A 25,429-nucleotide genomic window follows, 5' to 3' on the forward strand; every position below is an offset into this window, starting at 1 on the left:
CTTAAACACTACAGAGCAACAAGGGACATAATAAGCCTCTGAAGCAATTACTGTTTCAGTAAACATTGTAGGACACTTCTAGTATAAGTATAATAAACGGGGGGGCATTACACAGACGCCTCGTGTAAAACCTTTGGAGGATCTGTGGACAAGATAAGTGAGAAAGCTGCTCACCTGATAGCCTCTTGGGCTTAATACATATCACCCCTCAGACTGGGGTACAGCTGGCATCCAGACATGTAGTGTACATACAACCACACAGTAGGCCAAAGAGGTCAAAAGAATAATGTATGGGACTAGCACTAAAACGGGCTGCTAAGCTGCCTTACGTAAACGGGATATTCCGTGAGAGGGGCCCGTAACGGAAACATGAAAAACAAAATGTCTATAGTACTCACTAGGCGAGCGCTGTCCGAATAAAGTGCTCATAAATGTCCAATAGAGATGTAGTATAAAAATTATGAAAGCACAGTAACGCCTTTCACGAGTATACACCTCCCTTCATCATATAGAAGTATGTGTAACATACATGCTGCAAGTATGTAATCATTCAAATTGACAGTAGAGGAATCACAGCATGGAATCTGCTGCAGTTTTGTTATGTGTGAACCCACCCCTTTAACTATGTTTCATTACAACCACACCAAAATCTCCATCATCATCTCCTTGGCCAAAGTCCATTTTGTTAATACTTGCACCAAGTTTTACACACAGCTGACAGGGAACAACCAACATCTTTTGCCACGCATTATAGCATTTCCTTAATAGAAGCGTTTTATAATCCTTTCTGAAGTTCTGTTCACTGGCCAGTGTGACTAGTTACCATTAATTTGCATACAACACAAGCAATGATAGTTGTTCTTGTTTAAAGAGATTGTGGCAGCACAGGAGACATCTGAACAAAGGGACAGAATGCTGTTTGGCCTGGCCGTCAGGTCCTGGGGGCAGGGTGTAGACCTAGTGTTAAGTTAAAGTACAATAAGAAACAAAATTAACTGAAGTAGTAGCAAATATGTGCTCCAGTTCCCAGTCTGCTGTCAACTTATTTTTAAGACACCGATAATTTGTTTCATACTTAAAGGGGTTGTTTAGCGAAAATCAACTTGTGTCAGAAACTTATATAGATTTGTAATTTACTTTTAATTTAAAAATCTCATGTCTTCCCATACTTGTAAGCTGCTGTATATCCTGCAAAAGTGTTGTTTATTTACATTGAAATACAGTGCTCTCTGCGGATTTCTCTGGCCCAGTCAGGAACTGTCCTAAGCAGCAGAGGTTTTCTATGGGGATTTGCTGCTGCTCTGTACAGTTCCTGACTTGGCCAGAGGTGTCAGCAGAGGAGCAATGTGTTTGAATGTAAATAAACACTTCTGCAGTATATACAACAGTTTGTTAGTATGGGAAGACTTAAGATTTTTAATAGAAGTAAATTACAAATCTATATAACTATCTATATCAAATATAATTTTTTTTTTTTGCTGGACAACCCCTTTTAGTTTTGCTTAATACTATGTAGAGCACTACAGACTTGACAGGCTCCCTTTAAAGGGGTTATCCAGGATTAGAAAAGCATAGGTACAGTGAAACCTCAAATTAAGAGCATATTTTGTTCCTTGAACATGCTTGTAATTCAAATCACTGGTATAGTAAAGCACATTTCCCCATAAGAAACAATAGAAAGGCAGATGATTCTTTCCAGAGAAGGGGGATTACTGCTACAGTATGTGTTTAAAGGTTACCCCCTCTGTGTACAGTTTGGGACCTCCAATGCAAGCAGCCTCCAGCTGGTCCTTCCTTGAGGCAAGGAAAGCAGCAATCTATGTGGCAGCGGACTTCACCGCTACAGCGGAGTGCTGCAGAGCAGGATACAGAAACCGGACCTCACCGCTGCTCCTGAGAGGCCGTTCCTTTACTACAGACACAAGATCCAAACTGAGGGGAAGCATAGCATCTCTCCTGATAGTTAGGGGGACACCATCATCTGAGGAGGCGCTGCTTGGTTCACCTGACATTAACAGCCTATCGGGGCCCGCTGCTGAGTCCGATACAGCCTCTTTCACAAACAGGCCCTGCTTTGCTGTTAAGAAGTGGATCCCCAGAGGGTGAAGGAGACTTGCTGTGTATAGAAGTGCACTATTTCTGGGTCAGAGCTTGGGTACTTGGGTGCAGAGCATACTCCCTGACCCAATACAGTGCATACAGTATCAGGATGTGGCCACAGGAAAGCTTGTTTGCAAAAATTTTGCTCGTTTACAGAGTAACAATGAGAGTAGGACTTGCTAAATGCTTGTACACCACATTACTCATAATCCAAGGTTTCACTGTACTTTCTTCCACAAACAGTGCCACACCTGTATGTGTGTAGTATTGCAACTCATCGTTGTTCAAGTGAAGTTGAAACACCACACGCAACCTGAGGACAGCGGTAGCGCTGTTTTTCGAAGAAGGCAGCTATGGTTAATCCCTTTAAGGCTAGGTTCACACTGCAAAAATTAGGACCGTCTTCCATAACGATTGTGACTTTAGCGTGACCACTCTAAACTCTCCTAAGGGCGAGATGATGTACGGGTATGTCATGTCATCAGTCCTTAAGGGGTTAAGGCTAGGTTCCAACTATGTATGTCGTCACTTATTTAAAAATTAATGGACGCTATTTGCACAACGACGGCTGTTGAGAGATGGCAGTCATTTTTACATAGTGTGAACCTAGCCTAAAGTTAGAATCAGATAGTCATGCACTTTTTGATGTAGTTTCTGGAGCCAAATGTAGAAGTGAACACTAGATCTAACCATATTAAAAAAACTAAAAAGTTAGTGTGTTATAGGCACCAGGTTTAATGAAATCGGACAAAATATCCAACATGACTGGAATTAGTATGCCAGGATTTGCCTTACAGTTATCAGGCAACTCACAGTTTCACATTATAAAAACAAAAAAAACATACAAAATAAATACAGTGTAATTTACATCTTACCAAGCATATAAGAGAACATCACATCTTTTTCCATTAATCACCGTAAGGAAACAATAACAACCATACAGTACATGAAAAAACCTTGCATCTTGTGTCCTGGACGGAGCATCAGTATTGGCACCACTTGTGGAAAAAGCCACAAAAACATAAAAAACTTTAAAGATAAGATGGGGCTTGTCTCCTAACCCCCTTAAAACTCATTCAACATTCAAAACGTACAAGTTTTTTTAAACTATTTTTCTGTTGAAATTTTTTTTCTTTTTACAAAGTAAAATAAAAGCCAAAAATCACATTTATGCACAAACACATAAGGGTAAAACAACTAGCTGCCCGCGTTATAAAGAAATAGAAAGGTGCAAGCCTGTCACATGACAAGTATTGTTCACTATTACATCTTAATTAAAAAAAAAAAAACAACAACACATAAATCTATTAAAATAAAATATAAAAACAACATGTTAAAAAAAAGACACACTTGGCCTCATGTACAAAGTCAGTGTTGCCCATAATAACTAATCGGATTACTCAGAAAAAAAAAAAAAATATGGTGTCTAGTTGAGTGCTCTGGCCAACAGGGACTTACCCCAATATCATGTATGAGGGCCATTATATTTTGGCTAAGCTTATAATATAAAATACATCAGTAGAGAAAAGAAAGAAATAGGCATTAGTAGATCAGAACCTTTTTTTTTAGGTTTAAACATTTGGAATAATTTCCCAGGATGAGTACAGATAATTGCCTGTCATTCCTGTCATTACTATCAATGGTCAAGAAAGAGAAAAGGGGGATATACAGTATATCAAAACTAATGCAAAAGGAAAATATGGGGATTAGGCCTATGGCAATCAGATTCTACCGACTGATATGTAGCTTTCTCTTTTCACAGGTTATGATTTATCTCCCTCATCTTATTATTTACCTTTCCTTGGCAAAACAAAAATTCCTGAGTGTCAATTTTTAAAAGTAGATGAAAATGGACGGATTACAGCATCCAATATGATACCTAGTGGGAAGTAAATGGTAGAAATGGGGAAGGCAACCCTTTTCCATATGTCCAGTTAGAATATATAAATCAGCGATGGGGAACCTTTGGCACTCCAGCTGTTGTAAAACTACAACTCCTATTATACCTGGGCAGCCAAAGCCATATCTTTGGTTGTCTAGTCATGATGGGAATTGTAGTTTTGCAGCAGTTGGAGTGCTGAAGCGTCACCATCACTATATATGTATATAAGTAGATTCTCGTCTCAGGGCCCAGCTGCTCTGCAAGACAGATTTGATCCTGTTCCTACAGCCTCTAGTAAACTAGCTGTCTATTCATATAGCCGATTTGGTGGGTTCCAGCAGCTGGAAATGTGGTCACCCAATGTGCTTTAAAAGGGTTAATAGACAGCAGTAAAAGGCAATAGGGTTATGTCTGAATGTCAAGGGTGGCGCAAATTATGCAAGGAGGTTTTTTTTCAATTAATGGTATGATTTTTCCAAAATTGTGGGGGGAAAAAATTGTACTATTAGGGTGTGTTTACACGTACAGGATCTGCAGCAGATTTGATGGCACAGATTCTCAAGTTGCAGATTGAAAGCAAATCTACAGTTTCAAATCTGCACCATCAAATCTGCTGCGGATCCTGTATGTGTGAACGCACCCTTATGCTACAATTATGCAAATTGTGGAAAAACAAAGCATTTTTACTTCAATTTTCATAGTAGCAGTAAAAAAGTGATTTTAGAAAAAAATCAATCACAGCAAAAATCGCACTGTGTGGCTGATCGCCGCACATTAACCTGTAGTGTAGGTGATGTGTGGCCAACAAATTACTGTAAAGGCCCACAAAACAATTCAGTCATTGTTCGTGCTGCCCTATTTGCCCACCAAGCCATGTAAATAGGGTCTTTAATAGAGATGAGCGAACCGGGTTCGAGTCGATCCGAACCCACTGCTGAACTTGGATAAAGCTCTAAGGTTGTCTGGAAAACATGGATACAGCCAATGACTACAGTATATCCATGATTTCCACATAGCCTTAGGGCTTTATCCAACTTCAGCAGCCACCGCTAATCAAATGCTGAAAGTTCGGGTTTGGATCGACTTGAGCATGCTCCAGGTTCGCTCATCTCTACTCGTTAAACAAGTCCAGAATTTCACTAATATCAGGGAGTAGTTGGTGGGGGGAAAAAAGGTAAGGGTTATATTACACAGCCCATCATACAAAAAAGACAACCTAAGAACAAAATATAAATGTCGCTTTTTTTTCACCTCCACGTACCCAGTTTGGAAAAAGCACAAAGTAAATAGGGTTAAGTGATACCCTAGATACAAAATTAAATAAAACGTCCATCCGAACATATTGGGCAGCTCCCATATACACTAATCCACTTAATGTTCACATATTTCCATATGAATTAGCATGGATTGATACTGCATATGGATCGGCCCAGGTCACTCCCTTGTAAATGAAATATCAGTGGAACAGAAGACAAGAATTAAACCCCCAGCCCTTGAATTGTGCCATATTATTGTAGATGGCCAGTGCGTTAAATACTTACATTCTTCAGGGTACATTTGGTCCCTTTACAGTAAAGGGAATGGAAGAAGGAACCTGCAGTTTAATAGCAACCGCATGTCAATAGTTGGCAGCAGAAACTGTAGTTTGGCAATACTAGATGGCACAGCGCGCCATGTTTACAGCGAAAAGGAAGAAAAGATTTAGATGCACACGCACCTATATACACGGTATTGCTTTGGCACTAGCAACTTGTAGAGGCCTTTGCTAGTAATTCTACAGGCTGCTTACTAGTTCAGATATGGGCACTGTAAGGGGGGGACAAAGCCCACTCTCTTCTGTCACTATCTGTGACTTCTTGCTCATAAGAGTGTCATTCATCTCCCCACGGTCTTCATTGTACAGAAGTTGAAACCCATCATAAAACTCATCGGTTTCCATTTCGAAGGTAGCCTTATGAACAGTCTTGTTCCTTTTCAACGTTGAACAAGTTACAGAAGGAAGACAATACGAGACGTGATCCCTGATACGTGTCTTAATGTCTTTGTTGGCAGAAATGAAAATGTACACAGGGTTTGTTTCAGTTCCAAGGCATCGATCAACCAGCTCCTTACAATGAATCAACTCAACATGGTCCACCTGCAAAACACACATGTAGATTAGTACTCTTTTTTTTTTTTTATAGGATTTCATAAGGAGAAAAAAAAAAAAAAAAGAAATACAGAACTAACAATCAACTTTGTAAGATGAGAATAACCCTTGATGTTATCCACTATACACGATGAGTGACCCGCTGCTTCATTTTAATTCTTAAGATCATTCTCCTTAAAAGGAAAAAATTAACGTATACCATTACAGTTGACTCATGAAAAAAATATCTATTTAGACTGCGTTCCTGATCATAGTGTCAGATGTTTTTGTTGTTGTTTTTCATCGGCTGATCTAGAACTGTAAACTTTTGAAGCAGAATAAGCCAAAAGTACAGTTGAAGAAAGGATAAGTATATAGTTGAAATGTTACGTTTATGGCCAACTTGAGGGTGTCTGCTGCAACCAGGAGCGGATTAACTTTACTAGGGGACCCAGGCTGTTCACCAAGCTTGGGCCTCCCAACCCACTGTAACTATGGTGGCACTAGCTTTAGTCTTTTTCCTCCATAATTCAGCTTGTAAAGGACCTGTGGTGACATCATTGTCACATGATAAGGTCCTTCAGTATGTTCTCTAATGTTACTGCATTGTCTCCTGGCAGCAGCTTTTCTCTGAATTGTGCAAAATTGCAGTAAAAAGCATTGATTTTTATGCAAATCATAGCAGAACAGTACCCTGGAGATAATACACCACTGAAAGTATAAGTCTGTTTGGGTGGCCATGGGCCCCCCAGGAGCTCAGGGCCCTGGGCTACCGCCTGAAACGGACCTATTATAATCCGCTCATGGCTGCAACTTTTCCTATACTGTTACAGGCAACCATGTATGAGGTAACCTGGAGGCTGCAGTAAGGAACAAGCTAAATAAGATGCAATGGTGAGAGGAGACAGAACAGCAGACATTAACAAAAAGCTAGGACACATATAGGTAATCCTTGGAGGAAGGGGGAGGGGAGAAGAAAAAAAAGACAAGACGATTGTGGTAGAGACCATGACATGAAGTCGGTATTGTATCCAATAAAGAACAAACATGGCACTCACCATTGTGATGCAAATCTTTTGGAAACTTTATTCAATTAATCCAACTGGTATAGGGATGTGGAAAAAAGTATCCAAAGGTTTTTGCATCTCAATGGTAAGTGCCACATTTGTTCTTTTTTGGATACTTTAAGTGGACTTTGCCTGTATGTTGAGCACCACCTAAAACCTTGGGGTCTGTCATAGTTTACACTGCATAAGAATTCGGTTGTACAAAGATATTTAATTGCTTTTGACAAGTTACAAAGTCTGTAGTTACTGGCTCCAATGGGTAATATACATCTTGGAAATTATTGCATGAAATGTTATTGTCATTGTTTTCTCAGCACGTGAGTGATGTGGTGGGTAAATGCTGACAGGTTCCTTTTCTAACCCCTCACTGTTACCCATTAAAGTAAACAGCTTTTTTTTGGATGACAGATTTTTCTCCTTACCTTTGTTTTTTTCAGCAGTTCAGTCATAACAGGGAACCAGTCGGCTGCCATCCTCTCCAACTCCAAGGTCATAATAGCCAAGGCCACTGTTGAACCTCTGAACTGCAATAATTGGTGGCATGCCATGCAGTGCTGTAGCTGCCTAGTCAAGAGTGCAACATGGAGGGAAGGATTCATCTGAGACAAGCCGCCAAAGAGATGAGGCCAATTGGACATCACCATGGCATGGAACTGTAGGAGGGGGGGGGGGAAAAAAACAAATGTCTAAATGTCTCGGTTGATTGTCTTCATTTTTCACTTATGACAACCAAACATGGCGAAAAGCATAATGCAGCTCACATCAGGAAGGCTGAAATGTGGCCACTTGTCATGTGTTCATACATTGTCATGACCCATTGGACTATTACGCTTCTATTGAATGTAACAACCATGTTCTCTGAACACAACCAATTGTATGTGTTTTGTTCCCTGGCTACATTCGTGATCCTTGCTTATGCTCTGATTTAACCCTTCAAATCTAACATTACCCATAGGGTACCATGGGAGATTTACAGATCAGGATGTGAATGAGAGATGGTTTTAGTATTCTCCCTTTACATAAGTAAACTTTTGTAACTTAAAAAAAAGCTTTGGGGAGGGGGGGGGAGCTGTTGGAACTGATTTAAAGGCAAATTTCTTAACTAAAGTGGAGAAGGAATTGCATTATTGTAGCCAATACCAATCAAAAAGACAACAAGATTCCCATTCCTATTCCTAGACTGTTAGGACTATGTAATGTATGCACATACACGGATACAGGGATTACAAAGTTGGGACCATGTCTAAGCTTTACAACCATGTTCTTGATCAGGGTATTCTTCCACCATATGCCAGGCCAAGCTTTAGAACTACACATACCAGCATGTCTCCTGCACCGGGTGAACAAATCCAAATTCCGCTGCCACAATGAAGAGCCAGCCCCGTCCCTCTAAATACAGTTTTGCCTTAATACCTGAATCTTTTTTTTCTGCTTGAATGAGTTACTTTCTTGCAGAAACAGGTCACAGACATATTACAAGTGCCAGTACAATGATACTTTAAGCTTCAGGCCTTCTTGGTGACAGGTGTACAAGGTGTTCGAAACCAGACAGCTTTGTATGTACAGTGTTATTCCAATGAAAAGCAGAGTCAGAAATATTTTTGCAATGTGTTAATATATCATTGAGTAGAAAATTTAAAGTGGAATAGATTTTTTTTTTTATTAAAAAAAAATGAAAGTTTTATTTTTGTCCAACTAAGTCAGTGACTTGTAAGTAGCTTCTTTAATATAGAACATCAGTAGCGGATTTGTGCAAACGTGTATATGGTGTGCAATCATACTTCTTTCAGTCACATATCCTTACAGTGTTCAGGAAGTCTACTGGTGTGGATGTGTACAGATCCCACTGCAGTTTATCCAGTATGATTCTCTCCATCCTTAAGATCTCCGCAGAGGAGTACAAGCAGCCACTCTGCATTGCAAGCTTCTTCACTGATGGTATTATCTATAATAAATAAAAGTTGAGACAAAATCTTTACCTTTCTTTTGTATTATTAAAAAGAAGTATAATAAAACAGACAAGTCTGCAGTCGGATAAAAGGAAAAGCTGCAGTGATGTGATGGAGCTTAGGCTTCAGCGCATGGTGCATCTCTGATACCACAGTATGGTGTTAATATAAAAGCAACTGCTGATACTGTTAGAGCAACTAACAACGTTGCTTTATAGACCTAGATGAATGCTTCTATTCTCCAGTGCAGAGTGTGAAAGAAGATTCCCAAGCTCCTGAAGTATCCTGTTGCAAGCAGGCACAGGGAGAGGAGACATTCTAACCTGCAGCATATAAGGAAACCTGCAGCATATGGGAAAACCTCAGACACATTACATGGCAGAACAAAAACGTGTTTTTATTACTGCTCTAAAGTGTAATTGAGGCATGGCCAGAATACAAAAGTGCACTTTGATGCACTGGTCACACCCCTAAAACACTTGACTTCATTAAAAGGGGTTGTCTGACCAGGACCCCTTTTGAGGAATGCCCAGGGATGAGGTGGGTGAAAGAATAATAACATACACTTACCTCCCTGGCTCTTGCACTGCCGCTTGTATTCTGCTGCTCCGTTCCTTGGTGCGCGGCTACTTCCGAGTTCAGAGACATGATGCTGCAGGCCTGCTCAGCCATTCTGCGGCTGTAGTAGTGTCCCACCTCTGCCATTGGATGGCTAAGCAGGCCTGCTACGTGACTGCTTGGCACCCATAAGCACCCACCCTCTCCCTGGGCATTCCGCAAAAAGGGGTCCTAGCCAGACAACCCCTTTAGAGGTATGGATAATCTCAAGGCATACATAGAAATGTAATCATTATAGTGTTACTGTTGTTATAACCTAAATCAATAGTAGATGTGATATAAAGCAAGTTTGCAATATACATTGATTCTTTTCTTTTAGTTATCATGGAAAACATGGTACTTTCTGTGTTCTGAGTCTAAACACAGAAAGTCCCGTGTTTCCCAGGTCATTTGAGCGCTCACAGAGAAGGCAGTCATGTGATTTATGGACACATTGAGCCGTCACTCTCTGTACAGGCTGGGACTTTAAGTGTTTAACCCATTTTTTTGGTAAACCAGCACAAGAATAAAAAGCTGCCTTCAGGCGACTGGAGCTAAATTTCTGGTAAGTAGCTTTGTTTTACAGCATGATAACAAAAACAAGCAAACAAGATAATGAATGTATATTACTTTATTTCACATATACTGTTGAATTAGACATTGAAAGTTATAACGACAGGTACACGCTTTTCTAGTGGACAGTTTCCCTTTGACTTCTTGTGTCTTTCTGTGACTCTGGTCTGAGGCTTTTATCAGCACTTCCTCTTTTATTTCCGGTGTGTTTCTTTTCAGATGTTTCTGATATCACTATGTGCAACTACATTATACAGTCCAGTTAGAAATCTCAAACAGCCTTCAGAGAAATTCTTCTCTGCACTAAAGAGTGAGTTTACTGAAAGTTTGGATTTCTCTGAACTTTACACTGCAACTATTAATTTGTTTGAAAAAATCATTTTGAAAATGGCATTACCTCATTGCTGCACAATAAGGTTTGGAAGAATCCCAACTTACAGGAAACGCTCCTCTCTATTCACCATTTACTGTCCTACTGAGGCCAGATCTTTCATTTAACACAGAAGCTTTTGTTTTTTAGCAGCTACAGTATGTTGACATGGTATTCATTCTTGGAGTGATTTATTTAATATAATCAATAATATTTTGTATCTTGGGTCCATTCATTCATTCAGGATACACTGCAGATTTGAATGTTGCAGATTTTATGCCGTGTTCAATCATTTAGTAACATTAATATCTGCATCACCAAATCTGCTGCAGATCCTGTAAGTGTGAATAGACCTTATGTTTTTTGTTTTTTTTGGCACCTGAGGCAGAACCCACTCTATCCCTGGATAAAGGTTCATATACTTACCTCCGCCTGCCAGTCCCGCCACAGAGAAATAGGCGCCCACTCTTCTGCACGCTCAATATGCAAATGAACAGAGGTGAGTGCGAAGTGGAGCAGCGAATTCCTACGGACATCAGACTCATCTCTTCTCATTTGCATATTGAATGCGCAGATGAGTGGGCGGTGATTTCTCTGCGGGGGGACTGGCTAGAAAGGGTTAGTATATAATCCTTTATCCAGGGGTAGGGTGGGTTCTAGGTTTTTCCATCTTGACAAGTTATGCCCTATCAACAGTATCCACGGGATAGAGCATTACTAAGACTGTGGTGGTATCATTACTGGGGATCCCATAGACTAGGAAATGGAAACTCTAAAATCCAGGGATATTCAAAAGCTGCAGTCAACTATCTCCAGTGGCTCCACAGAGGATGAATGGATACCAATGTATCATACAATGTCAGAACAGAGACAACAGGAAACAAAGATCTATGTTTGGACAGTCATACCTCATCCTCTTCATTGGTTTTGGCTGCAAGGTATAAGCATGTGACGGCAATGCACTGAAGATATTTCACTTGGACCTGCAGATGGGAAACACAAAAATTTAGTGTTTGCGTGTAAGACTAGAAGGGAGACTTCTGCTGTAATACACGGTATCCATAAATGTGCAACCTATTTCTACTAGGGCAGATCATATGTAGCCAATCCTCCAACTAGTTAGACTGACCCCGCCAACCACACACTGATGACCTATCCTTAGGGCCTTATTCCACGGGACGATTATCGTTCGCATAATCATTAACGAAATTGTTATTGCGAAAGACCTGAAATCGTTCACCCATTTACACGGAACAATAATCGTTACTTATGATCATTCTTGCGGTCGTCTTGTCATCGCTATTGCGTTCGTCACTACTGCGAACGACCGAACAACGTCTTATTCAATGCGAATGATTTGCGAACGAGCAACAATAAAAATAGGTCCGGGTTTTATTAAACTATCAATGATTTCTCGTGCGGTCGTTAATCGTTAACTGCTATTCAACCAAACGATTTATCGCTTAGATTCGAACGACTTAACGATAATCTGAACGATAATCGTCCAGTGGGATAGGGCCCTTAGAATAGTCCATCGATTAAGTGTTCCTGGAAAACCCTTTTACGGCCACAGCCTAATTTTGTTTTATTATTTTAGCCCCCCAATCCTGCATGTTCACACAACGCAAGAGACCGGCCGTTCCTTGTCCTGGCCGGGTCACGGAACAGCCAGTCTCTGAAAAGATCATTCCGGTTGGTACTACAGTACCGGCCAGATGATCTTTAGGGCCCCAGAGTTCTGATGCGGGCACATCCCTGCGCACCCACATCAGAACTTACCACTGCACACTATGGAGCGTGCGGCTGGAGCCGCTCGCTCCATAGTGTGCACTGACAGGGTTTTCTGCGGCTGCTATTCACTGAATAGCGGCCTCAGAAAACAGACATGTCAGTTTTCTACGCCGAGAGATCCCGGCCGGAGCATATACTATGTGTAAACGCTCCGGCCGGGATCTCATGGAAGGCAAGGCATACAAGGTACTGCCGTACTTTTACATAAACATATGTTGTGTGAACATAGCCTTAGCCAGTCAGTGACTGAGGCTGCTCATATATGCAATTACTGATTGAACTGGTGATGCTGCGCTATGGGGGCACCAGGACAGGAAAGTATAAATTCTTTATTATGTTCTGAACCCAAGCAACCCCTCCCCCCCAACTGGCCCTGGATATATTTATTTTTTGACAGTTCTCCTTTAAGCAGTGTGCTAGTACACCTCGCTTCTCTGCACACCAAAACTGGCTTGTAATGGTATAGCAATCAACCCAGGTCTGCATGACTTCTCCGGAGACTGAACTACCCACATGGTCTTTCACATCAGAGGCATGTTTAGATATATTCCCCTGCACTATAACAAATATAATATCAGGTTCCCTTGAAGGACAAATTGTTCTTTTATTTTTTATATCAAGGATCTCAAATGCCCCCCCCCCTGCCATCAACACAGCCCTATGTAAACCTGTTATTGCAGGTTAAAATTTTAAATTAATTTTTTTGCTTAACTTCTTTAATAGCAGTGTACAAAGCCCATGTGGATCATTATTCACCTTAACTGATGCTAAAATGCGATTCAGGATGCTAACTGCCAAGCCAAATGTTTCCGGGTAGAAATTGAAGCGCAACTTCAGTTCTTTCATCCACAACACAGTCTGCTCGTATTGCATCGGAGAGATATCTGTGCCCTGGAGGGACAAAACCAATTTGAAATATTACAGGGGACCTGCAGGTAGAGGGGGGGAAAATGAACCTTCTGCAGAAGCATAAAGCATTACTTACCTATCTATTCCAGTATTAAAACTACCTAAAATCCATTTGTTTTGAGGGGTTCTGTTCTGTATAGTGTTTCTGTACTTCCTGGTTAAGCAGTTCCCACAATGCAGTACTGGTTCCAGAATGCAATGCTTTCCCTCAGCTGTTCATCACAGTCTTCCACTCTGCCCATTCCCCACCCAAATCTGTTGCAGAACATCTAGGCTGTGTTCACACATTGCAGTTTCACTGTGTTACTAAATTATTTGCAGTACTTTACCATTTCATTGTGGTCCCACCCACACAGCACGCTGTATTCTCTACCTGTAACACCGCACAGCGCGCTGTATTCTCTACCTGTAACACCACACAGCACGCTGTATTCTCCACCTGTAACACCACCCAACACGCTGTATTCTCTACCTGTAACACCACACAGCAGGCTGTATTCTCTACCTGTAACACCACACAGGGTGCTGTATTCTCTACCTGTAACACCACACTGTATTCTCTACCTGTAACACCACACAGCACGCTGTATTCTCTACCTGTAACACCACACAGCATGCTGAATTCTCTACCTGTAACATCACACAGCACGCTGTATTCTCTACCTGTAACACCACACACCACGCTGTACTCTCTACCTGTAACACCACACAGCACGCTGTATTCTCTACCTGTAACACCACACAGCACGCTGTATTCTCTACCTGTAACACCACACAGTTACTACCTGTAACACCACACAGCACGCTGTATTCTGTACCTGTAACACCACACAGCACACTGTATTCTCTACCTGTAACACCACACTGTATTCTCTACCTGTAACACCACACAGCATGCTGTATTCTCTACCTGTAACACCACACAGCACGCTGTATTCTCTACCTGTAACACTACACAGCACGTTGTATTCTCTACCAGTAACACCACACAGCACGCTGTATTCTCTACCTGTAACGCCACACAGCACGCTGTATTCTCTACCTGTAACACCACACAGCACGCTGTATTCTCTACCTGTAACACCACACAGTACGCTGTATTCTCTACCTGTAACAGCACGCTGTATTCTGTACCTGTAACACCACCCAACACGCTGTATTCTCTACCTGTAACACCACACAGCAGGCTGTATTCTCTACCTGTAACACCACACAGGGTGCTGTATTCTCTACCTGTAACACCACACTGTATTCTCTACCTGTAACACCACACAGCACGCTGTATTCTCTACCTGTAACACCACACAGCACGCTGTATTCTCTACCTGTAACAGCACGCTGTATTCTGTACCTGTAACACCACCCAACACGCTGTATTCTCTACCTGTAACACCACACAGCAGGCTGTATTCTCTACCTGTAACACCACACAGGGTGCTGTATTCTCTACCTGTAACACCACACTGTATTCTCTACCTGTAACACCACACAGCACGCTGTATTCTCTACCTGTAACACCACACAGCATGCTGAATTCTCTACCTGTAACACCACACAGCACGCTGTATTCTCTACCTGTAACACCACACAGTTACTACCTGTAACACCACACAGCACGCTGTATTCTGTACCTGTAACACCACACAGCACACTGTATTCTCTACCTGTAACACCACACTGTATTCTCTACCTGTAACACCACACAGCACGCTGTATTCTCTACCTGTAACACCACACAGCACGCTGTATTCTCTACCTGTAACACTACACAGCACGTTGTATTCTCTACCAGTAACACCACACAGCACGCTGTATTCTCTACCTGTAACACCACACAGCACGCTGTATTCTCTACCTGTAACGCCAATATTGGAATAAAGTAAAGAACTTTTTAAATTTAGTTTAAATTTTTTAATCTCCACACACGTATTATGATCAAGCATCTTTTATCTTTGAAGTTGAGCCCCACAATAAGGACTGTATCCGATATTATCTTACAAGGGATATACTGTTTATGCCTGTTTTTGTCCAGGTGGCATTGGCAGTGCCGGCTCTGATCCTCTCTGCAGTTTAGCACATTGTTACTTGTGTTACTGCATCATTTTTGTGAATACGCTGCAGTACTGCAATGAAACTCCAACATGTGTGAACATAGCCCTAATTTCACTGTAGAGTTTTGCACAATCGGCAAATGTGCAGCAGCGGCTTCTGGGGGATCCAGCCAAGCCTCCTGTGACATCACACCCTGCCCCCATCATCAGCCTGTGCTCAGCAAACACACAATATGCGAGACAGAAGCATGGAATATTTGTCTCCTAAGGTAGTAGAGAAGTGGGAGCAGGAGACAATGTGGATTGGCATAGAGGCCAGTTTTCTTTACTTCCTGGATTTCCATCAGCTACCAGTGTGGCAGAACCGCACAGATATGGTAATACATTGTATAGACACATCTATATAAATTTTAATAGAAAACAAGTTTTCCTTATGTGGAGTTCTCCTTTAAAAAATTGCATTACAAAAGCACTACATTTATTTTAAAGCATGTAAACCGAAAAGTTGTTCACAAGTTTTTAGAACTTCAAGTAAAATTGGCCTAAGCCGGGTATTAGCCGAGTACCTTGATAGTGGAGACTAGAAAGCAGGGAACTTTCCACTTGCTAGCTTCTATAAGAAGTGCATTCTCCAGCAGTATTTCCAGGCGCTGGCTCTCGGACAGCCCTGTGCACTTCATTGTTGGCACAAATGTCAACCAATCCAGTTTCTACGCCAAGCACAGATATCTGCACAGAAGAAGAAAAAAAACACATTAAAAACATCTGCATTTCAATTACTTCCTAGTCTTTATATTAAGGCCATCGTTTTTGTTAAGTTTCCATTGCTGATTACTAGAGATGAGCGAACCTGGAGCATGCTCGAGCCGATACGAACCCGAACTTTCAGCATTTGATTAGCGGTGGCTGCTGAACTTGGATAAAGTCCTAAGGCTATGTGGAAATCATATATATAGTCATTGGCTGTATCCATGTTTTCCAGACAACCTTAGAGCTTTATCCAACTTCAGCAGCCACTGCTAATCAAATACCGAACGTTCGGGTTCGGATCGACTCGAACCCGGTTCGCTCATCTCTACTGATTACCTATCTTACTTAACTATTCTGATTGTAAAATAAACACCATTTGCAGTCACTGGCCGTACAAAAATGGTACCTTTGATGCCAGCATGTTCTTTTTACACTTTCATTATTTATTTCTAGCTCCTCTTGTGATTTCTTTACTTCCTGTGATGTCACGTTTAATATCTGTTTCCGTTTCCTGTTACTTCCACTGAACATGATCACAGGAGGCGTCATCAGGTGGGTGGGGCAGGTGTCCCTCCTATGGGCTTGCTAGAATTCCACTTTGATGTCAGCCATGCACCTGTGGGCGGAGCTAATATTGGAGCTCAGTAGAAGCTGTCACAGCAGGACATGAAGGAGACCAGGAGCTGATAGCTACCTTGTGGGTGGCACAGTGGTTAGGCTTGTTGTCATGTGTTGCTGGACTCCAACAAGTTAGTCATCAGCCCCTGCTCTCCTCTATTTCATGCTGGCCTTTCTGCTACAACTTCTTCCAATATTAGGCCGTGTCATCAGCTGCTCAGCCGCGACTGGCTGAGCATAACTGTGCTCAGCCAATCGCGGCTGAGCACAGTTATGACGCGGCAAAGGGGGGCCGGCATGAGGGACGGCAGGAGCGGGTCGGCCGGCCTCCAGAAGATGATGTCTTTGACAAGATTACAGACTGGGTCGCTCGACACGGATCAGGTATGTATACTGCACTACACTTCCGGGTACACGGGCGGGGGGCGGGGAACACGGTAAGGGGGCCATTCACATACATAACATACATTACAAAGCTGTATAACTTTGTAATGTGTGTTATTTTGTGAATAATTTCTTAGCGCTGCACTACCCCTTTAACCCAGCATTATTTTACTTATGTCAGAGTCTACAACATCAGCCTTTATAAATTCCCCACTGTAAAGTCCCTTATGGGGCATGTATGCGGCACATATGGTTTGGAGGAGGACTGAATTTCCCTGCACTTGTTTGTCTCATAACTTGTTCTCCAGTGTTATCAAATATTACACTGGAAACAAAGAATAGTTTCACTTTCCAATCGGATAGTAACTTGTTTCTTATAGGGTTTTCTGGTTTTCAGACAAACATAGACATAAGGTCATTTCTGCTGGTGGCCATCTCTACCAAAGACAAAGTACAGAACGTACAGAGAAGACATAAGAACTATAAGCAGGATATACAGGAAAAATGAGGGAATACCAAGTACCTCCCCAGTATTACATTACAGAAAGTCCCCTAGATTGTCAGTTTTGCATTCTGGATATTCATTGGGAACTCCCTCTGAAAAACTTTTGCAAATGCCAAACTTTCCAAGGAAGACCTCCATGAGATTGGATTTTTGCCTCCACCGCCATATAGAGAATACTGTGTTCTTGGCCTGCGTGCCCAGACCTAGTGCTGCAAGGCTGATCCAGAGACCTATAGCTTACAGAGTAGCCTGTCTGCATAATTGGGCAGTACCTATGGCACAATGACCCATAACACTGTCACCAGTTAGTCACTAGCTGAACTGTGTCAGACGCAAAGAAATGTGCACCAATAACAATACAGCAGTGATTATGGAGGCCTGTCATCGTAAACAGCATGGCCAGAGGCTCTTAAACCTCCTACAGACATAAGCTCTAAAATAAACCCAGACAGAGCAACATTTGGCTCCAGCCCAGAACACAAGAGTTGTAACATTTATACTTTTTGGCAAGTGCTATTTTGATAACAGACATTATGAAGAATATAAGCCCCGGAGGCATATATTCAGCTGTAACAGGAGACATCTGCATGATCCATCCCATGTAAGGAAGCTGTGCCAAGGAATTACCATGAATAACCTGATGTGCACCCCTGTGGCTCTACAGCGCACTTAGGTATGAGCCCTGGTCCTCCTGTCACTGAATGCTCTGGCCACTAATTCCAAGGCAGACTCATCAGTGACAGCCGGCTCAGCCAATCACTGGCCATTGTGTTAGTCTATGGTGTTAGGCCAGAGCATTCAGGGTGGAGCCAGTGACATGATAGGAGGACCCAGAGAGAGCAAGATGAGAGTAGGCAGTTTATTGTTTTCTCTGCAACCCAAGCAATATCTTAGAAAGTATGAGTGCCCAAAATACCCCTTTAACTAAACTGTCCCAAGATGTATACCTGTCAACAAATGCCCCACAGCAGGGTAGTGAAGCACAAAATAGCAAATTGGACGAAGGGCACTTCTCCCAGGTATATTTAGGTACCATTACCACAAAATAGCACAATTTGAAATCAGAACAATCTTGTTGACCCCTTGTTTTCAGGTGCCACCTTATGGAGGTAGCATATACTTGATTGTCAGCAGACCAGTACTTTGTTAGAATATTGAATATTGTTATTTTCAGGAGTACCCCTTTAACTACTAGAAATCTGCGCATGTACTCAAAGATAACAGACTTTATAAAGGCACAGATGGAAACTTTCCCACGGTGCGTTATGGTCAATGATAGTTACTATATCTACAGTATGACACACATACAAAGCCAACATAGTGTACAGCAATGCAATATATAGCACAGTATGTCTCCAGGAATGGCCCGGCTGGTGTGGTTGGGATCTGTTGGCATACACCCACTTATATCAGACAGGCATTACTGTGGCATATCTTCCACAGTACCCATTTGATGTCATGTCCAGACACTGCCTGTGGCTTCTTACCCCATAGGATCTGCCATAAAGTGGGTCATATTTATTGTCAGGGTTGGGGGTGAGGACAGAACCCTGGCACAGCTGGTATGTCAGGGGCAGAGGGTTGCACAGCCATTGTGATGCCCCTCTATTTTTAGGGGGTTGTATGAGGCTAGGTGTATGGGGAGGATTGGAGTGTATGAGCCTCTGTGTAAGGAGGGGGATGGGAGCATGGAGTGTGTATGCCTCTGTGTATGGGGGGTGGTATGAACCTCTGTGGGGGGAGGTATACAAGCTGGGGGGAAGGTATGTACCTCTGTGTACGGCAGGGGGAGGAAGCCTCTGCATATGGGGGGGGGGGTATATGAGTTGAGCCTCTGTTTATTGGGAGGTGGCAGGGTATGAGCCTCTGTGTAGGGGGATGGGGGGGGTGAAGTATACAAGCCTCTGTGTAAGGGGGAGTGGGTATACCAGCCTCCATTTGTGTGAGAGTGTGTGTGTGTGGGGGGGGGGGTATACCGGCCTCTGTGTATTGGGGTGGGGGGTGTATGAGACCCTCTTTGTTGGGGGTGGGGTATACCAGCTTCTGTGTATGGGGGGGGGGGGGGTGAAGTATACAAGCCTCTGTGTAAGGGGGAGTGGGTATACCAGCCTCCATTTGTGTGAGAGTGTGTGTGTGTGGGGGGGGGGTATACCGGCCTCTGTGTATTGGGGTGGGGGGTGTATGAGACCCTCTTTGTTGGGGGTGGGGTATACCAGCCTCTGTGTATGGGGGGGGGGGGGGATACGATCCTCTGTGTAAGGGTGTGTGTATGAGTCTCTGTGTATTTGGGGGGGGGGGGGGTGTAGGACCCTCTGTGTGTGCGTGGGGGGGGTATACGATCCTTTGTGTAAGGGGGTGTGTATGAGCCCCTGTGTATTGGGGGGGGTGTATAGGACCCTCTGTGTGTGTGTGGGGGGGGGGGGGTATACGATCCTCTGTGTAAGGGGGTGTGTATGAGCCTCTGTGTATGGGGGGGGACAGGATCCTCTGTGTAGGGGGGGGGGGTATACGATCCTCTGTGTAAGGGGGTGTGTATGAGCCTCTGTGTATTGGGGGGGGGGGGGTATAGGACCCTCTGTGTGTGTGTGGGGGGGGGTATACGATCCTCCACGTAAGGGGGTGTGTATAAGCCTCTGTGTATTGGGGGGGGGGTATAGGACCCTCTGTGTGTGTGTGTGGGGGGGGGGTATACGATCCTCTGTGTAAGGAGGTGTGTATGAGCCTCTGTGTATGGGGAGGGGGACAGGACCCTCTGTGTATTGGGGGGGGGGGTATAGGACCCTCTGTGTGTGTGTGGGGGGGGGGGGGTATAGGACCCTGTGTGTGTGGGGGGGGGGGGGGTATACGATCCTCTGTGTAAGGGGGTGTGTATGAGCCTCTGTGTATTGGGGGGGGTATAGGACCCTCTGTGTGTGTGTGTGTGGGGGGGGTATACGATCCTCCACGTAAGGGGGTGTGTATGAGCCTCTGTGTATTGGGGGGGGGGGGGGTATAGGACCCTCTGTGTGTGTGTGTGGGGGGGGGGGTATACGATCCTCTGTGTAAGGAGGTGTGTATGAGCCTCTGTGTATGGGGAGGGGGACAGGACCCTCTGTGTATTGGGGGGGGGGTATAGGACCCTCTGTGTGTGTGTGGGGGGGGGGTATACGATCCTCTGTGTAAGGGGGTGTGTATGAGCCTCTGTGTATGGGGAGGGGGACAGGACCCTCTGTGTGTGCGTGGGGGGGGGGGGTATACGATCCTCTGTGTAAGGGGGGGTGTATGAGCCTCTGTGTATTGGGGGGGGGAGGGGTATAGGACCCTCTGTGTGTGTGGGGGGGGGGGTATACGATCCTCTGCGTAAGGGGGTGTGTATGAGCCTCTGTGTATGGGGAGGGGGACAGGACCCTCTGTGTAGGGGGGGGGGGGTATACGATCCTCTGTGTAAGGGGGTGTGTATGAGCCTCTTTGTATTGTGGGGGGGTGTATAGGACCCTCTGTGTGTGTGTGTGGGGGGGGGGTGTATACAATCCTCTGTGTAAGGGGGGGGGGGGTATGAGCCCCTGTGTATTGGGGGGGGGGGGGTGTATAGGACCCTCTGTGTGTGGGGGGGGGGTGTATACAATCCTCTGTGTAAGGGGGGGTGTATGAGCCTCTGTGTATGGGGAGGGGGACAGGACCCTCTGTGCAGGGGGGGGGGGGGTATACGATCCTCTGTGTAAGGGGGTGTGTATGAGCCTCTGTGTATGGGGAGGGGGACAGGACCCTCTGTGTAGGGGGGGGGGGGTATACGATCCTCTGTGTAAGGGGGTGTGTATGAGCCTCTGTGTATTGGGGGGGGGTATAGGACCCTCTGTGTGTGTGTGTGGGGGGGTATACGATCCTCTGTGTAAGGGGGTGTGTATGAGCCTCTGAGTATGGGGGGGGACAGGACCCTCTGTGTAGGGGGGGGGGGTATACGATCCTCTGTGTAAGGGGGGGGGGGGTGTATGAGCCTCTGTGTATTGGGGGGGGGTATAGGACCCTCTGTGTGTGTGTGTGGGGTATACGATCCTCTGTGTAAGGGGGTGTGTATGAGCCTCTGAGTATGGGGGGGGACAGGACCCTCTGTGTAGGGGGGGGGGGTATACGATCCTCTGTGTAAGGGTGTGTGTATGAGCCTCTGTGTATGGGGAGGGGGACAGGACCCTCTGTGTAGGGGGGGGGGGTATACGATCCTCTGTGTAAGGGGGTGTGTATGAGCCTCTGTGTATTGGGGGGGGTATAGGACCCTCTGTGTGTGTGTGGGGGGGGGAGGGGGTATACAATCCTCTGTGTAAGGGGGTGTGTATGAGCCTCTGAGTATGGGGGGGGGACAGGACCCTCTGTGTAAGGGGGGGGGGGTATACGATCCTCTGTGTAAGGGTGTGTGTAAGAGCCTCTGTGTAAGGGGGTGTGTATGAGCCTCTGTGTATTGGGGGGGGGGGGGGTATAGGACCCTCTGTGTGTGTGTGGGGGGGGGGGTATACAATCCTCTGTGTAAGGGGGTGTGTATGAGCCTCTGAGTATGGGGGGGACAGGACCCTCTGTGTAGGGGGGGGTATACGATCCTCTGTGTAAGGGGGTGTGTATGAGCCTCTGTGTATTGGGGGGGGGTATAGGACCCTGTGTGTGTGTGTGGGGGGGGGGGTATACGATCCTCTGTGTAAGGGGGTGTGTATGAGCCTCTGTGTATTGGGGGGGGGGGGTATAGGACCCTCTGTGTGTGTGGGGGGGGGGTGTATACAATCCTCTGTGTAAGGGGGGGTGTATGAGCCTCTTTGTATGGGGGGGGGGACATGACCCTCTGTGTAAGGGGGGGTATAGGACCCTCTATGTAAGAGGGGGGGGGGGTATAGGACCCTCTGTGTATGGGAGGGCATACGATCCTCTGTGTAAGGGGGGGGTATAGGACCCTCTGTGTAGGGGGGGTATAGGACCCTCTGTGTATGGGGGGGGGGTATAGGACCCTCTGTGTATGGGGGGGCATACCATCCTCTGTGTAAGGGGGGGGTATAGGACCCTCTGTGTATGGGGGGGCATACCATCCTCTGTGTAAGGGGGGGTATAGGACCCTCTGTGTATGGGGGGCATACCATCCTCTGTGTAAGGGGGGGGGGTATAGGACCCTCTGTGTATGGGGGGGCATACCATCCTCTGTGTAGGGGGGGGGGGTATAGGACCCTCTGTGTATGGGGGGGCATACCATCCTCTGTGTAGGGGGGGGGGGTATAGGACCCTCTGTGTATGGGGGGGGCATACCATCCTCTGTGTAAGGGGGGGGGTATAGGACCCTCTGTGTATGGGGGGGCATACCATCCTCTGTGTAAGGGGGGGGGTATAGGACCCTCTGTGTATGGGGGGGCATACCATCCTCTGTGTAAGGGGGGGGTATAGGACCCTCTGTGTATGGGGGGGCATACCATCCTCTGTGTAAGGGGGGGGGGGTATAGGACCCTCTGTGTATGGGGGGGCATACCATCCTCTGTGTAAGGGGGGGGGTATAGGACCCTCTGTGTATGGGGGGGCATACCATCCTCTGTGTAAGGGGGGGGTATAGGACCCTCTGTGTATGGGGGGGCATACCATCCTCTGTGTGGGGGGGTATGAGCCACTCACCTCTCCAAGGCTACCTGCTGTGCGCGGATGACTCAGATCACGTAGCCCATGGTGCCCCCACCTCTGCCCATCCAATTCAGTCCATTATACGGTGCCCCGGTGTAGGGCGGCCATGTAGGGCACAGCTGCTGCCCCGCAGCCCGGAAACATACCAGGGGGCCGGTGGCAGGCGGGGTATGGGGTCAGGCTGCGGAGGCTCATCAGAGGCGGCCAAGGGCACCGTCACAGACCCGGGGAGCTTTTTGTTTACTCCGCTGTAGGCTACGGGCTGTTTGAAAGACACAAGCCACTCCCTGGGCGGGAGCTCTCCGGTGACGTCAGTGCAGTGGGCGGAGCCTGCGTTGTGAACAGGCGCAGCAGGAAGCGCCCTCTCCGGTTCACTACGTCTGCATCCACATAACGTCACCGAAAGCGCCCCTAGAGGTGGAGCTGCATCACTGCATTCCTCAGCTGACTCCACCCAGACTGCTGGTGTAGCACCCAGAGTAGAATCTCTACAGAGCGGTGTTATCCAAACCCAATCCTCAGGGACCCCCCATACACCTCATGTTATCCTGATTCCCTCATCTCAGGGGAGATAGTGATAGCCAGTGCATTAGGCATCACCACAAGTGTTCTCTGTAGGATATGTCCTCAGAGCACGAGCTGTTGGGGATCCTTGAGAAGTAGGTCTGGAAAACACTGCTATACAGCAGGGGTCATATTGTGCTACAATGGAAGTAGTGTCCCAGAGTAGATGTACCTGTCCTCAGGTATTCTAGGATGTGTATCTATGCTCTGGACTGAAGGTTGCTTTCTACTCTTTTGCCACTTGGTGTTTCACTCTTTACTTATTGCACAGCTGAATGATTTAAAGGGTTAATATTACACTCATTTGTGTTACTGTTCCACCAACCTGTCACACACTTTGGTTCAGTCTCTTCCAGAAGCTTTTCCACCAATGAGAGACAAGTGGTCCACTCCTATAAAACTCCTGGTAGGTTCCTGGTGGGCAGATCAGCCAAGTCAGTCAGTATAGAGAGAGCCTACCAAAAGAGTGTTGTTCCTGCAGAAGTTTACTCCAGGGCCTGAGCTGGAGGCCAGGTCCCCTGTCAGGTGCTCTATTCTAGCGGTGGTCTTTCCAAGAAAGAGGTTCGTCTGCAGTGGAGTAAAGTGCAGATGAAACCGAAGTACTCTGATGATCATCTCGGGGAGTGGCTAGCTATACCTGGTTGTGCAAGCCCAGGGCTCATGGTACCAGAACTTGCACTCGATGATCTTTCTGGCAGGAGGTAGTTTCTTATCCTGAACCTTGAGTACAAGTATGTTCTATCAAGATTTCTAACAAGCCAGTCACCCCGACAGAGTTCTGATACTACTTAGGCAAGGCCCCTCGGTAGCCCCCTAGCCTTACTCCGAGTCAAGCCAAGCTTAACTTCACTGTAACCTAACTTCAAGTCAAGTACATAACTTATCCACATCTATACATCTGTGTTGTCCATAAGGAGAAGGACTTAGGACTCATTACACCCTAAGGCTAGGTTCACACTATGTAACTGTGCGGCTGTATTTTTTATGCGGCTGAAAATGTGCGGATGAAACTCCGGCCGTGGGAAAAAAATAGACATGCGGCTCAAAACATACCGTCATTTACTTGGAAATCTGGTTCAACTAAAAATAACAAATTAAATCTTAAGAAAGTGATGCAAACACCTCTGGATGCATCTGGGAAAGCAGGGAAACAGTTTACATGAATCGCTATTACCGGGGTTTGCGATCCTCTGCAGTATGCCGATGTCTCTCATGGTTAATCTATTAAAATAATAAAACACATTTTCGTTGTAATAAAGTGCCTTTCGTTGTTCAATAATTAAATTTAAACTAATCCATCATTTTGCAATTAAATATACTGTTAAAATAAATAGATATATAAATAAATGTATATTTATATATATATTTATTTTTTGACAGTATATTTAATTGCACAATGATGGATTCGTTAGAATTAAATTATTGACCAACGAAACTGAATTTATTTCAACGAAATTGTGTTTTATTCATTAAATATTAATTAGTACAGGAAGCTCCATAAGCCGTTAATTCATATTGCCGGCAATAGAGCATTCTGTACTAATCATCACTTTACTGTAATTAAAACAT

The 25,429-nt window shown here is 45.0% G+C and overlaps 1 protein-coding gene across 3 annotated transcripts in view; it reads right to left on the reverse strand.

The window, feature by feature from the left end:
* Positions 1 to 2,811: 2,811 nt before the first annotated feature.
* CCNI2 (cyclin I family member 2) overlaps positions 2,812 to 25,429 on the reverse strand; it is a 40,169-nt gene continuing 17,551 nt past the window's right edge. The window contains exons 1-7 of one of the 3 annotated variants that reach the window (XM_069971576.1): positions 23,291 to 23,611; positions 15,984 to 16,146; positions 13,214 to 13,348; positions 11,575 to 11,649; positions 8,982 to 9,122; positions 7,600 to 7,830; positions 2,812 to 6,119 (exon numbers count right to left, since the gene is read on the reverse strand). In XM_069971576.1, the coding sequence (XP_069827677.1) occupies positions 5,757 to 6,119; positions 7,600 to 7,830; positions 8,982 to 9,122; positions 11,575 to 11,649; positions 13,214 to 13,348; positions 15,984 to 16,097 (1,059 nt within the window). In that variant the 5' untranslated portion in view covers positions 16,098 to 16,146; positions 23,291 to 23,611 and the 3' untranslated portion in view covers positions 2,812 to 5,756. Of the gene's footprint in view, positions 6,120 to 7,599; positions 7,831 to 8,981; positions 9,123 to 11,574; positions 11,650 to 13,213; positions 13,349 to 15,983; positions 16,147 to 23,290; positions 23,612 to 25,429 lie in introns of those variants that run through there. The other 2 variants (XM_069971584.1, XM_069971594.1) reach the window with 2 other exon arrangements.

The sequence above is a fragment of the Dendropsophus ebraccatus genome, chromosome 1 (genome assembly GCF_027789765.1).
Source record: "Dendropsophus ebraccatus isolate aDenEbr1 chromosome 1, aDenEbr1.pat, whole genome shotgun sequence".
Lineage (NCBI taxonomy): Eukaryota > Metazoa > Chordata > Amphibia > Anura > Hylidae > Dendropsophus > Dendropsophus ebraccatus.